Source organism: Bicyclus anynana, chromosome 11 (assembly GCF_947172395.1).
Source record: "Bicyclus anynana chromosome 11, ilBicAnyn1.1, whole genome shotgun sequence".
In the NCBI taxonomy this organism is placed as follows: domain Eukaryota; kingdom Metazoa; phylum Arthropoda; class Insecta; order Lepidoptera; family Nymphalidae; genus Bicyclus; species Bicyclus anynana.
This window is the reverse complement of record NC_069093.1, coordinates 10,110,815-10,124,199: the sequence shown is the minus strand read 5'-3', so window position 1 is coordinate 10,124,199 and position 13,385 is coordinate 10,110,815. Positions and strand designations below refer to the sequence as shown.

The window sequence follows — 13,385 nt, the reverse complement described above, 5'->3', positions numbered from 1 at the left end:
CGGTTGAAGTATGGCTTTTATTTTTTGTAAGCAACCAGGGTTTGTGAATAGATAAATCTTAAATCTACCAACTGAAACGCTGTCGCCTACTTACGAGTAGGTATAAATGTTTTACGAGTAGGTATATATTATCTATACTAATATTATAAAGCTGAAGAGTTTGTTTGTTTGGTTGGTTGAACGCGCTAATCTCAGGAACTACTGTACCGATTTGAAAAATTCATCCAGTGTTAGTTAGCCCATTTATCGAGGAAGGCTATAAGCTATATAATATCCCTACGAGATTCCTACGGGAACGGGAACCACGCAAGTGAAACCGCGCGGCATCAGTTAGTGTTCTTATAAACTTTAGATAGAACTAGCCCTGCTTTTTTTTTGTAAAAAAAAATTAGTTTAGGTTACACATAACACATTCGTGTTTCAAATACTGAGCGTTACCCACTGTCTAATTTAGGTATAATAATAAAATATTATAAAAAATGTATATATTTTTACGTATTTCAGAACTGCGAGGGATCATTTTGCGAATATATGCGGTCAGCGCCTACGAGAAACATTGACAACTGCGGTTTTGGTAAGTTTCAAAAGTTATTTTTTTTACAGATATTTCTATTATTGATTGATTAAACTAAGCGACTTATAAAAATTAAGAAGTAGCTACTCAACTGACTAGCATAATCTTTTGTGTATTAGATACACAATTTTGTTCAATCCTAATGTAGCAGGTAGGTACCAGTATGTGTGTAGCGAAAAGTCATTAACTCGGAAATCAATTTTTAGATATGAGCGTTGAAAGTTTTTGAAAATTTTAATCCCATATCTGTAAGTATAGAAAATATCACAGTAATTGTTTAATACAAAACAAAAACGTTTAATAATAGACAAAAGTAAGAAAATCTTTATAAAGAATTTTTTTTAAAAAAAATCACCGAGTTCTCTACTCTTGTGGGACGATACAAAGTTCATGTATGTTGTTTTTTTAAAAAAAAAAAAAAAAAATTACGATCATTGTACATGTCCATAATATTTATTAAGTGAACACTTTTTTACATTCTTATGGTTAATGCTGGTTTGAAATGTTGTTATAGGAAATGTAAAACAAACAAACACGCTCTATGGTGGGTTTGTTTAATTTCCTGTTTTCATTGCTTATTGATAATGCAAAACAGCCTTAGATTGCGTTATCTATGTGCATACATTAAAATAGTTTGCCGGAAACTACGGAAGTGCTCGAGGAACTAATATGGAATTACCATGATAACATGGTAATTCCATATTCGTTCATGATGAATAACATCTACTAGCTACCTATAACAACCCCATTACTTACCAAACTAAACTACCCTGTAACAAACCCATTACTTAAAAACTATATACTGAGTCTCAGCAAGTAAAAAATAATAGATTTCCTTCCGTTTACAGTTTACATTTATCAAAATTATGTATACCTTCTAAAATAAGTTTTGTATAATTTAGATCAAGGATATATTATACAAAAATGTGCATAATCTTGCATGCAAAATGTGCATTATAGTCGCTTATTAAACAATCTAAGTTATTTAAACACATAATAGATAAAATAATCATCGATATTGATGTCTGTTTACAAGCCGCCCTTTAATTTACAATAGTAAATATTTTTTATAGTAATAGAGTACGAGGAAGGTGAATGATTGCACGTGGTGATAAGAGGAAAACTATTCTTTATCCGAGTAACGCTTCGCAGGGCATGCAAAAATATATCTTACGTCTATGTACCTATAGCCAGAAGGGCTTGTAACTACATTGATATCGATACTTTTCACTTTTTCAGACCCGAACATAGGGATAATGCTTGGCGGCAAAAACAAGTTTGACTGTTTTAGTTTCCCGGACGAACTCTGACACAAAGACTAGAATTTTTCAAGTGAATAAAAGAAGAAAACCTAAACCTAACCTAATCTTATTATGAATATCATACGAGTATTATTCTGAATTCACGATATTATCAAATATGTCCACAGATCACAGAGAGCAGATGAACATGGCAACGTCAGTGTTAGACGGGTCAGCTCTGTACGGCAGCTCGGAAAAGGAACTCCGCTCGCTTCGATTGTATGACGCGGGGAAAATGGACGTCGGCTCTTGTCGCAAGTGAGTTTACATATAGGTAACCTCCTGCCTGCCAGAGATATTTTTTGTTTATACCAGAGGTATTTTTTGTTTTTGTATATTACCCTACTATGAGTGGTACAAATGTAGGTAGGAGGTTAAACTATCTGAAGTAGCATTTAGACTGTAGAGTCAATTTTTTTATTCAATGACAAGGATGCAATCTTACCAGATGTTAAGTGAATAAGATGGAAGCGGGCTTATTTGTAACAGGTTCATTTTACTGATACCTCTGAAGATTTCTACGCTGTGACGGCACGCTAAATCGTTTGTGCGGTACTTCCATGCCGGTAGGGTAACTAGCCAAGACTGATGCCTATTGCCTAACACCAGACCAGACCTTAGTCAATTTAGAAAATATATAATCCTTAATTTACCCGATCTGGGAGTCGAAACAGGACATCTCTGTTGAGAACCACAGCACTACCAACTGCGCCTGAAAGGTCGTCAGTATCTCTTGAGAATGTTCTTGCTATGTTTATTGTGATGGTGTTCCACTTACCATCAGACTTATTACTATACTAGCAGAACTAGCTATTAACATTTCCATAGGAATACGAGGATAAAATATAGCACCCGGGGATAGTCTAGCTTCCCAACAGTGAAAGAATTTTTCAAATCGGTTCATTAGTTTCGGAGCCTATCCAATACTAACAAACAATCAAATCTTTATTATATTAGTATAGATAAATACCTAAAACCCATACTGGCGTCATTTTATTCGGAGTGTATATACTTGAAAAATTAAAAATGTTCATAATGTTTATCATTAGGATTACCTACTTCTTCGGATAAAAAACTTGTAATTTATTCGGATAAAGGAATGTATTTTAAGCGTAGACCTCAAATATGTAGTCTTTGTTCAAACGGCCGTGAACTATCGGCTTCACATCTCAAGAAATCATGACAAACAATGATATAATACCTTCGCTGAACACGACTTTACGATGACTTGAGTAAACTAGAATTAGGTACATTTCGTAGAACACGATCGTCACTATACAGGGTACTCGGGAGTATTTCCCATAACTCGTTTTTTTTACCAAATTACGAATTATTACAAACATGTGTGCTGAAATTAATATTTTCGAGCATCCTTTATAGGTACCCAGTGACGTACACAAGGATTTTAGCTACGGTAGGCATTATTTTTGCATAAATTGTACGAAATTAATTCGTTTTTCAATCTGGTCTCATACCGCGTCCTCAAAACAGTGCATTATTTCATCTATTAAATACATATCACTGTAGATACCCTAAGTTTTTCACTAAAACACCTATTTAGAATTTCCTCAAAATAATTTAAAATTATCCTGCATGCCACGCGGACATCTGCAAAGGGGATCCCTCTATGAGTTTCCTAGGTTGATTCTAAAAGGTAGATACCCGGAAACCGTGCTCCAGGAAGACAGCGGAGAAAGTGGATAGATGATATCAAAGAGTGGACCAAGTTAACATACGCACAGCTTAAAAATATTGCAAAAGACCGGAAGAGTTTAATACACATGATCGCCAAACTTCAGCTGGAAGAAGGCACCTAATGATGATGACATGCCAAACCTTAGGTTAAGTCTAGACACTTACGAAGAACATATTCTAAGTGTTTGCTTAAACACGGGTGCACTCATAATTACCAACTCTCAAAGATTAGACAGACATGACCGGATAGAGATTAGGTGAAGCCATAACCTTATCTAGCTGCTATTGAAACTTATACCTATTAAAAAAACACCCAAATATTTATACTCGTATTGTTGGCTTGACCCAAGCCTCGAACCTACTCTGGGCACCATCATCTATAGTCCATAGCCGAATTAGTTAACCATGTTGTCTACTATGTATACTTACACAAAATAATTCTGATTCAAATCATATATAAATATTATACCTAATTTAATCTACGTGAGAACTTTCACATCTACGAATAAGTAGTTGCAATTAATTTTTTTCTGAAATACGAATAACAAAAGATTGACGTATTAGGTGAATAGGCAAGTAGGTAATCTGAAATTTTAAATAAACGAAATTAACTTACACCTGTCCAATTCATTAATACTATCTCATCACGATAGAGGACTAAGAGCCGGTGTGGCCAGACCATCCTCATTAATTGAAAAAAAATTTGCTTTTAAAAAGAAAAATGCATAAAGTAAGCTTATGCTCCAAACATAGGTATAAGAATGATAGGCAACTATGGAGTTTGGAACGTGGTGGGTTTAAAGATAAAGCAGGTTTCAATAATCTATATCATCAAGTATTCGAGTTTAAAACCCAATTCTTTTCATTCAAACATAACAAGTTTCAATAACTCTAGACGTGGCGCGCTATTCTTGATCGATGTTTCATAACTCGGTAGTGATTCTCGGATCCGTTTCAATCTATCTGGTCTCTGTGTACTATAGCGGCCGTTTTCAATAACCTATCTATCGGCCATTTCGCTTACTAAAGTTAAGAAAATCTATCTTTATGTTCTTATCTGCTTTTCAATAACCTACTAACAGATAGTTTGACTATGTAAAGATAGTTTGACTGTTACTGATAATCGAAGATAGTTATCTATCCGTAATCTTGGGTAGGTTATTGAAAACGGCCATTAATAGAACACGAAGCTCGCATCACACTGTCAAGTTATAAAACATCGTTACAGAATAGGGTTTAGAGGGGTTAGAGATGCGAGATGTCTTAGGTTCGATTCCAATTTATAGCCGTTTGTGCTATCGTCGTACCAATTGCCAGTATAGGTTTTTCATTTCAATTAATTTAAAAAAAGCGGAATGCTTTTTTCAAATTATACTATACCTTAACACCTACTCCAGATTTCAGATATCTAGTAAAATCACATTGGAGCAATATGTGTGAAAATAAAAAAGTGTCTAAGACATGATTAAACATTTTTTTAAGCAAAGCCAATGTGATTTAAAGCCTACACAACAGAGTGAATACCATCGTGCCACAGAAATGGATTGTATGCAAAACAAAAGCAATACAACCTTCGCATGGCTCGCATCGCTATAAACTTCGATCTGAATCAATGGAAAGCATAGCATGCCCACAGAATGGATAAAATACTTAGTCACGATTTATCGCTCCTTGGCGAATTTTAGATTAATGATCCTATTTCTTTAATCTAGTGGTTAGCCTATAGACCTTCGAATCATGAGGTCCTAGGTTAGAGAGAGAAAGATAACCCATTCTTTCAAAAAATTCGCAGTAAACTTCATTTAAGGATCTTTAGGTAAGGTACATCATCACATACATCATGACATCATGTACATACATGAGACATCTTGTAAAAAAGATTTAAAAAACAGTAAAAGGTTTTATACTGTGACAAACCTGCTAACTCACAAAAGTCACAACGGTCCAAACTCCATGCTTACATTTCTTACTTACCTAATGGTATGGTACTTACTTAAGAGTAGAAAGGATGAGCTGGCAACCTTTCAGCTTTAATAAATTGTGGAAGGTCTAGCTATCATTAGTCATATCAAGTAATTTTTTTTTAAAAGAATATTTGCAATATCACCTAAATAAGATCAATATTCCCACTCCCCTCCAACTAGTCGAGAAAGATTGTATTAGGAGTGGGTACGACAATAGGTATTAAGTTCGCAAACAATAAGTGCTGGTGGAAGGCTTCGGCCGTGGCTAGTTACCATCCTACCGGCAAAGACGTACCGCCAAGCGATTTATCGTTCCGGTACGATGCCGTGTAGAAACCGAAAGGGGTGTGGATTTTCATCCTCCTCCTTGACAAGTTAGCCCGCTTCCATCTTAGACTTCATCATCACTTACCATCAGGTGAGATTGTAGTCAAGGGCTAACTTGTAAAGAATAAAAAAAAAATAAAAAAAAATAAAAAAAATAGTGACTTACGGCGAGTAACCGTACAACAAGTTGATGCCATTCCAACCGCGTACTCATCTTTAATGTACTGGGCAACTACGGAGCGTCTAACACTTTCGCTTACAATTGTACCTGCGCAGAAGAACGTCATTTTTGTTTAAGTAACTTTCCTGAGTGTAAACATTCGTTTAACTTAATGTTCCTCTTTTCACAGATGCAACGACGGCAGTCCCACTGCTCCTCTGTACAGAACTCTGGTGGCCGAACACAACCGTATAGCGGGTCAGCTGTACTCAATGAATCCCTTCTGGGAAGACAACGCGTTGTTCTTGGAGGCTCGCAGAGCAATGGCCGCTCTCATCCAACACATTACTTACAATGAGTTCTTACCAGTTTTGTTGGGAGAGGTAACTAAGTTTAATTTATTCTTCGTAAACTTAGCTTTTGTACAACTAACAAAAATATAGTGACTAAATCGAGAAAGGTATTAGATAATTGGCGTAAATGAAAGGAGACTATCTAAGGCGAAGGAGAATAAAAATATTGGAAGGGGAACACCGCGTCGAACATTCCTGGAATAAATCCAGGATATTCCTATAATAAAGGGCAGGTCAAGAATACCTTGAGCTGTCAAACTTGCATGAAAGATTTGTTGATAGTGGGAAATCAAGGGAAATATCAAGCAATTGAAATGGCATGGTCTATGCCTACTCCTGTGAAAATGAGGCGTGATGATATTATAATAGAAGCTTAACTAGTAAGGACAAAATATCTCATCAGAACCAATTCACCGAGAGCCTTCTGTACCGACGTCTATAAGTAGACAAATTTGACGTTTTAAAATGCTTGTAAACTAAGTCTACTTGACAACAAACAAACGAACTATTTAACTGAGTACGCGCTCGCTGGATTATTTTAATATAGGAAATATATATAAAATATTTATATATAGAAAATTTGATTTTATTTGACTTGAGTCTTAAAAGCTGAATTATGTAGATACTTAAGTAGGTTTATTTTCAAACTAAATATTGAAATTTAAAATGAAACTAATAATTGAAATTTTTGAGAGCTTTCCGCAGACGTAGCTGACCTCTATCAAAAATATGACTACTTTAATTCTTGTATACAACTTCTGTAATTATCCAAATACTAATGTTTAATTTTCAGGTGGGCATGGCGAAAGCGGAACTGAAGTTGACCTCACTGGGATTCTGGCGCGGATACTCCAGCACTAACCGAGCCGGCGCGTACGCCGAGTTGGTCTCCGTTGCCCCAATTTTCAACGCCATGATGAATGAAAAATTGGTAAGAATAATTTATTTAAATAATCATGTAAAAAGATCTAAAATAGGTAAAAGTAGATATTTGTAGCACCCTCAATACAGATTTCTTTTTTTTTCTTGTCCGGCTAAATTATTTTTACCAGAAAACAAAATAAAGGCTAACCTACAAAAGAGAACTAAATACTTTTTAATTAACTAAAAAACGAAACGTTTTATGGTTGATGGCAACATTAAATGACTAAGTTTACAATCTATACTTTTAATTTATACTGTACAAATAAATAATTGTTCTGTTATTCATTTCAGTTAAACACAACAGTAACTCTTCAAGATCTGGTTAAAACAAACGCTCACCAAGTGTCCAGGTTCCCATCGTCATCACAATGGGACCTCAACCGCGCGCGCGACCACGGACTACCCTCATATTTGAAAGTGCTCCGTACTTGCGACCCCATGGCCAATGTGAAGTCTTACGCCGACTTCGATAAGCTCGGTTTTGATAGAACACATCAGGAAATGTTAGCTGACATGTACAGGTAAAGTATAGTAACAGTGTGGATACTCATTTGTTACATCCAATAGAGTTATTAATAAGTTATTGTGACTGAAATCATCTAAAATATATTTTATAATCAGAAAATGATATTTAATTTCGTAATTTATGTTAGATAATCGATTTCTAAATAAAAAAATCGGTTGTCTCTAGTCGGTTTACTAACGATAGTTGAACGTGACAACGTCATAAGAAAATAATGATGATGCACTTTTCAAAAGAAAATGTTCGTTTTTCTAAAATACTGTTTAATCATCTTCATAGACCAGAATATACTTTATTTCTCGTAAAAAAAGTTGGCAACTTTAGAGCGACGAAACGACGCATGACGTCATCTTTTTTCGAGTGTGCAGCCGGCTCCATCGAATTACGTTGACGTCACCACGTCAAAAACACATCAAAACAGTGCTCAACTTCATATTAACACGACCTTCAAATACAACAAAAACAATATTAGAAAGATTTACTATTCGAAACTAATCGAAACTAATCGAAGTTAATTCTAAAGTATCTTTATTATTTGTCAGAAATGCTGAAGACATCGAGCTAATGGTCGCTGGTGCTATCGAGAAGCCCGCCACCGGCGCAGTCATCGGATCTACTTTGGCTTGCGTGATGGCACTGCAATTCGCAAATTTGAAAAAGAGTGACAGGTAAACTTGAAGTTGAGTTACGAATATTCCAGCAACATTTTTCAGATACTTGTTTATGTGAGCCTGCTACACTATAGCTTGGCAACTTCGTTCGTAACACTCCCGTTGTGCGCGCATGACATGCACGTCACTTCCCCGCACGGTTTCACACCCGCGCAGTCTTTCCGCCCGTCGCCCGCATATCATGGGAGTGTTATCAACGAACTTGCCAGACTATAGCATGTTTTCACAAAACCCTGTTCATGTCACATGCTTCAGCGGACTGCATGTCTTGGTTATGTTTATAGCGTAAATAAAATATCTCAAATCTTACCTATGATCTCATAGAGGTTACTATTATTTTTATTTTATACAGGCTACTACTAGATTTGTTGCTATGGTTTTTCTGAAGCCTTAATTAGATCGATTCTTAATAAATAAAAATAAAAGAATAGCCTTAAATCAGCTCTCCTATAATAGAAGACTGGCCCCTTTGGTAAGCTATTTAAATGGGCTGAAATAATGATAATATTTTTTAAGTGAATATTCAATCAAACTCTGAATTGCAGGAAAAAAATGCATTTTATAAATAAATGATTGAAGAATAGTTACAATCATGAAATCGAATAATCTTTACACTGTTACTTTTAACAATTTGCTTATTAGCAAATAATATTATGAATTGTCTTTTCCTAGGTTCTGGTACGAAAACGATATTCCTCCATCCTCGTTCGCTCCTGAACAACTAGGAGCTATTAGGAAAGTGTCTCTCGCCGGCCTGCTGTGTGCTGCTGATGAAACTCTCGGCCGTATCCAACCTAAAGCCTTCGTTAAGGAAGATCCATACTTGTAAGTATTTTTAGGGACCAAACCCAATTTCATTGAAATTTTGAAAGTTTACCTACAAAGCTGTGTCAAAGATGATTTTTAGATACAATAATCGTTATTGACACTAGGCGATCATAAAACTTGGTCAGTTTTATGATCACCCAGTGGCCACTGAGTCTGACCAAAAAAGGCGATAGGTGATTTATTTATTTAAATTATAAGATTATTTTGATTTTCTAAAACATCTTTTTAACATAAAGGAACGTCTTAAAGATATGGGCAAGTCTATTTTTCTTTGCATTATTCATAATACGATTGCCTTTTTAGAATACATACATCTACCGCACGAATCTTAGAGGTCAGAGATGTAAATTAGATTGTCACTAACTAGATTAATCAGAGTACCTATACCTAGGTAAATGAGTTTTATATCTTTTGTACCTTTTTGATATTTGTTATATTTAATACTCATCTTAATCATTGCTTCTTTCTCGAGGAACGCAGCTCAACAGTGCTCTCAGCACAGCAGCCTGGAGTTGTCAGCGTGGCGCGACGAAACCGGAGCCAAAGCCGCCGAGCGACTCTCTCAAGACATGCTTTCCGCTGCATTACAAAAGGCGAAGCAAGAAATGGCTGATAGAAAGAAACTCGAATATATGTTATGGGAAGCACGTAAGGACAAAATATTAATAAATTTTAATACATTCCTAACCTCCGGACTATTTAAAGGACAGACCAGCTTTGTGATCAGGCACTTTTGGTAAATTTACCGCAATTCAGTGTTCTCAGGAAAGAATGCATTCAATAGGCTGTGCTCGTTAGAAGAGCGAATTATAAGCATTTAAATAAAAACGATGATAATTATAAGTAATCCTTCCTTAAAATAAGCCAATATCTTTAGATAAATGTTTTACAAAATCCAACTTAAATATTGTTATGAATTCCATCACGACCACCTTTGTCTTATTTTGACCGACCGATTTACAAATTCATCTCTCCAAATAGGTATATATGAAAATTTTGAAACCGGTTTTTAGATGATTTTCCCAGAGATATTTTAACTATTTAAGGGTAACAGAAATCCGTCAAACACTGCCAATTAAGCTATAAATAACTATATATGAATAACAATTATCAGTTTACATGTAATTTCTTACTAGTTAGTAGATAATAATATTACACAAGGCAGTGATTCTTGAGACGGCGCGTATTGTGAGGAGGTTCCTCACTCTGGAACCCTGACCACCGGTTGCTTGGGCACTCAAATGTCCCGCAGCGGGAGGGTGAATTTTTTTTATAAATTTTTAATAATGTTTTGTATTTTATACTTATATTGTTAAAAATTAAAAAAAAAAGAAGTAATAAATAAATGATAGACAATATCATTACTGACTATATAAAGCATTAATGTTTCATGTTTCTAGATGGAGGAGCTGACCCCAAGTCACCAGTAGGTACTGCAGCGTCATTCTCAAAAGCGAACAAGTATGCGCTGAAACTCGCCAACACTTCACTATTCTTTGAGTTTGCCACTAACGAGTTACTCAACTCTGTTAACGGGTAAGCAAAAATTCCAAATTAATGAAGCATAAATTATATGTATATTTTGAGGCTGTTAGAGGTGATGATATTTACTTTGGTCAGCAAACCCACATTAGAGCATTTTGGTGGGTTTTCCCTCTCTTATAAGGTGAAAGGCCTGACCATGTAGTGCAATCGTTAAAATTGGCTAATAAACTTATTATATTTGCTCATTTAAAGTATCATGATATTTACTTTGCTTATGAATAGAATAATAGCACAAATACTTGTTACGCTTACAGGCGTCGTCGCAAGCGTCAAATCTTCAGCGATTCCCTCGGCTTCGGTTCAGCAAACGACTTCGTGGATTCCTTACAATCTGTTGACGTCAGCAGTTTCCTCGGTCAGGACCAACTTGGTCCGGTCATTGAGCCACAGTGTGACGATAATGGCAACTGCGATCCTGACAATCCATTCAGAACTTACACCGGCTTCTGCAATAATCTGAGAAATCCTAATTTGGGAAAAAGTTTGACCACCTTTGCAAGATTGCTTCCTCCGGTTTATGAAGATGGTGAGTTGCGAAGTATTTGGAGATTCATTCATCATTATTAAATTTATATAGATAGCTCTACCTTGTATTCAATCTTTTGCTAGTTAGAAGTATGTGATGCTATTTTATGTATAACCAGAGCTTAGGTAGGTACAAATTTATAGAGATAGCTGCATCTCTGCCTTGTATTCATTCTTTTGCTAGTTAGAAGTATGTGATGCTATTGTATGCCTTTACTATAAATTGTAAACTTGGATGAAGTCCATAAGTTAGCTATGAGTATGAGTATTTTTTATTGAGGTGTCTAATCTGAAATTATATATCAAGGTACAAAATTAGGCAGGATGTCATAATAATTGTGTTTAATCACACTGTTTCTTATTAGCTACATTTTAGGAGCATTATCATCGATGTGAAATAAAGGTAGGTATAATGGTAATGAAGTCTCCGAACCCAAAACCTAAGCCTACCTAACCTAACTATACCTGAGTTTAATCATGTTTCCAGGTGTGAGCCGTCCTCGCATCAACTCAGTGACCGGAACTCCTCTGCCGTCTCCGCGTATAGTGTCTACAGTAATTCACCCAGACATCTCCAATCTGCACACCCGCTATACTTTGATGGTCATGCAGTTCGCACAATTTCTCGACCACGAATTGACTATGACCCCAATTCACAAAGGTAAACTAAAAACAATCTGATGACTTAAGAAAGTAGTGGTGATGATAGTATAATTAAACAATTATATTAGTAGAAACAGTAAAACTAAAGAAATAAGTACAGAAAATTGTCGGTATGGAATTAACCTTAATGTTGCAGTCAAATTAAACGATGTTTGCATATTAAGTTTTTGAATACGGTAATTCGTTTTGTCTTTTGTCACAGTTATTTCAAATCATAACTTTAATTTCCGCAGGTTTCCACGAATCAATTCCCGATTGTCGGTCATGTGACTCGCCGAGAACCGTGCACCCTGAATGCAATCCATTCCCAGTGCCTCGCGGAGACCACTACTATCCTGAAGTCAACATCACATCAGGCGAAAGACTGTGCTTCCCCTTCATGCGAAGTTTACCTGGACAACAGCAGTTAGGTAGGAACCTTCTAATTCTAAATAGACATTGAGATTTATTTAATATTAAGACCAAAAAGAACAAGTCAACAGAATTAATCCAATTTTAAAGTCCGCTAAAACAGCATAGACATTACAATCTCTTTGTTGAAAATATTTGAATATTCTTCACTTATAAATATGTTTCTGGAGATTCATGTACATCAAGAATTCAGGAGCATATAAAAATTTCAAACCTTGTAAATAGAACTTTGAATTTACCAGCATATATAACGTGAGCAGTTATGATGCTGTAGTTGATATAGAACGTCACAGTTATTTTCATCCGCTATTATAACAAGCTTTAGAAATCTGAATAGTAATGACGAACATAATAAGGCCGCTGGATGCTGGCGGCTCGAGACCGTTTTGTTTGGAAGTCCATGCAAGAGGCCTTTGTCTGACAAATGGACGTCCATCGGCTGTAAATGATGATGATGAATGATGAAGACTCAATGGTCACATCACTTCATTTCCAGGACCTCGTGAGCAAGTCAACCAAAACACAGCATTCATCGACGCATCAGTCATCTACGGAGAGAACCCGTGCATCGTGCGCAAGCTGCGCGGCTTCAACGGCCGCCTCAACGCCACCGCCAACCCGCTGAACGGCAGGGATCTGTTGCCGCGCTCCGACAGCCATCCTGAGTGCAAAGCAGCCAGTGGATTCTGTTTCATTGCTGGTAATTTCTTGAAACAATTACTGAAAGAAACATTGTGATAATGTCAATCAAAAGCATCAAACAATTCTAAATCCTTTGAGAAGAGAAACTCATCATGGAAAATTAGATCTATTAGATTTATTTAACTTTTTTCCTCCCAAACTAGACGACCAAACTAAACAGAACACAGAGTTTGAGGGACTCGACTGGGAGACCTTTTTTCGTTAGGTTTATAGGTTAAT

The 13,385-nt window shown here is 36.0% G+C and overlaps 1 protein-coding gene across 2 annotated transcripts in view; it reads left to right on the top strand.

The window, feature by feature from the left end:
* LOC112056193 (heme peroxidase 2) overlaps positions 1 to 13,385 on the top strand; it is a 65,295-nt gene that overhangs the window by 44,959 nt on the left and 6,951 nt on the right. For both annotated transcript variants that reach the window (XM_052884396.1, XM_052884397.1), the window contains exons 5-17: positions 505 to 574; positions 2,004 to 2,133; positions 6,212 to 6,404; positions 7,168 to 7,305; positions 7,590 to 7,819; positions 8,364 to 8,489; positions 9,165 to 9,317; positions 9,793 to 9,968; positions 10,721 to 10,856; positions 11,120 to 11,391; positions 11,878 to 12,051; positions 12,287 to 12,463; positions 12,961 to 13,164. In XM_052884396.1, the coding sequence (XP_052740356.1) occupies positions 505 to 574; positions 2,004 to 2,133; positions 6,212 to 6,404; positions 7,168 to 7,305; positions 7,590 to 7,819; positions 8,364 to 8,489; positions 9,165 to 9,317; positions 9,793 to 9,968; positions 10,721 to 10,856; positions 11,120 to 11,391; positions 11,878 to 12,051; positions 12,287 to 12,463; positions 12,961 to 13,164 (2,179 nt within the window). The remainder of the gene's footprint in view (positions 1 to 504; positions 575 to 2,003; positions 2,134 to 6,211; positions 6,405 to 7,167; positions 7,306 to 7,589; positions 7,820 to 8,363; positions 8,490 to 9,164; positions 9,318 to 9,792; positions 9,969 to 10,720; positions 10,857 to 11,119; positions 11,392 to 11,877; positions 12,052 to 12,286; positions 12,464 to 12,960; positions 13,165 to 13,385) is intronic.